General features: G+C 40.1%; 2 protein-coding genes across 7 annotated transcripts in view; one reads left to right on the plus strand and one right to left on the minus strand.

Annotated features, from left to right (window-relative positions):
* Positions 1-560, plus strand: part of VDAC2 (voltage dependent anion channel 2) — a 14,581-nt gene extending 14,021 nt beyond the window's left edge. For all 4 annotated transcript variants that reach the window (XM_006016295.3, XM_025212886.1, XM_025212892.1 and 1 more), the window contains exon 9: positions 394-560. In XM_006016295.3, the coding sequence (XP_006016357.1) occupies positions 394-485 (92 nt within the window). In that variant the 3' untranslated portion in view covers positions 486-560. The remainder of the gene's footprint in view (positions 1-393) is intronic.
* COMTD1 (catechol-O-methyltransferase domain containing 1) overlaps positions 1-566 on the minus strand; it is a 66,222-nt gene that overhangs the window by 23,851 nt on the left and 41,805 nt on the right. The gene's annotated exons all lie outside the window — the stretch shown is intronic.

Raw genomic sequence — 566 nt, forward strand, 5'->3', positions numbered from 1 at the left:
CACCTGATTTACCAGCTGGAGGCAGCTGTATTGGAAATTGGATCTGTATCAGCCAGTATGCCTCCTTAAATATCAGCTATTGGTTTCAGCCCCAAAAATCTCTATCGGTACACCCCTACGTTTGATTATTTGGCCTGCCTACTGTTTAAATAAGTAGCATGCAGGTTTTTGCCTGCTATGTCCCAGGTAATTTTTAGTGTCCAGAACTGTTTTCCAGTTCAGTTTTATTTGACCAACTTAAATCTCAATGGAATTAACGTACATATTTCCTATTTTAATTGAGGGATAGCTTGAGGAGTAATTAATTAACTAGATAAAATCAATAGTCTAGTTACATGAAAGCAGGTAGTTTCAGATGACATGTTTTAAACATATGATTGCTTATTCTTACAGGTGTAAAGCTTACACTCTCTGCCCTGGTAGATGGGAAGAGCATCAATGCCGGAGGCCATAAACTTGGTCTTGGCCTGGAATTGGAGGCTTAACGTGTCTGCAGAAACTGCTGCAGGGAAGGGATATCAGAAGAATTTGGCCTTAAAAATGTGTTTCCAATGTGACCGGCATGC

The sequence above is a fragment of the Alligator sinensis genome, unplaced genomic scaffold (genome assembly GCF_000455745.1).
Source record: "Alligator sinensis unplaced genomic scaffold, ASM45574v1 scaffold109_1, whole genome shotgun sequence".
NCBI lineage: Eukaryota > Metazoa > Chordata > Crocodylia > Alligatoridae > Alligator > Alligator sinensis.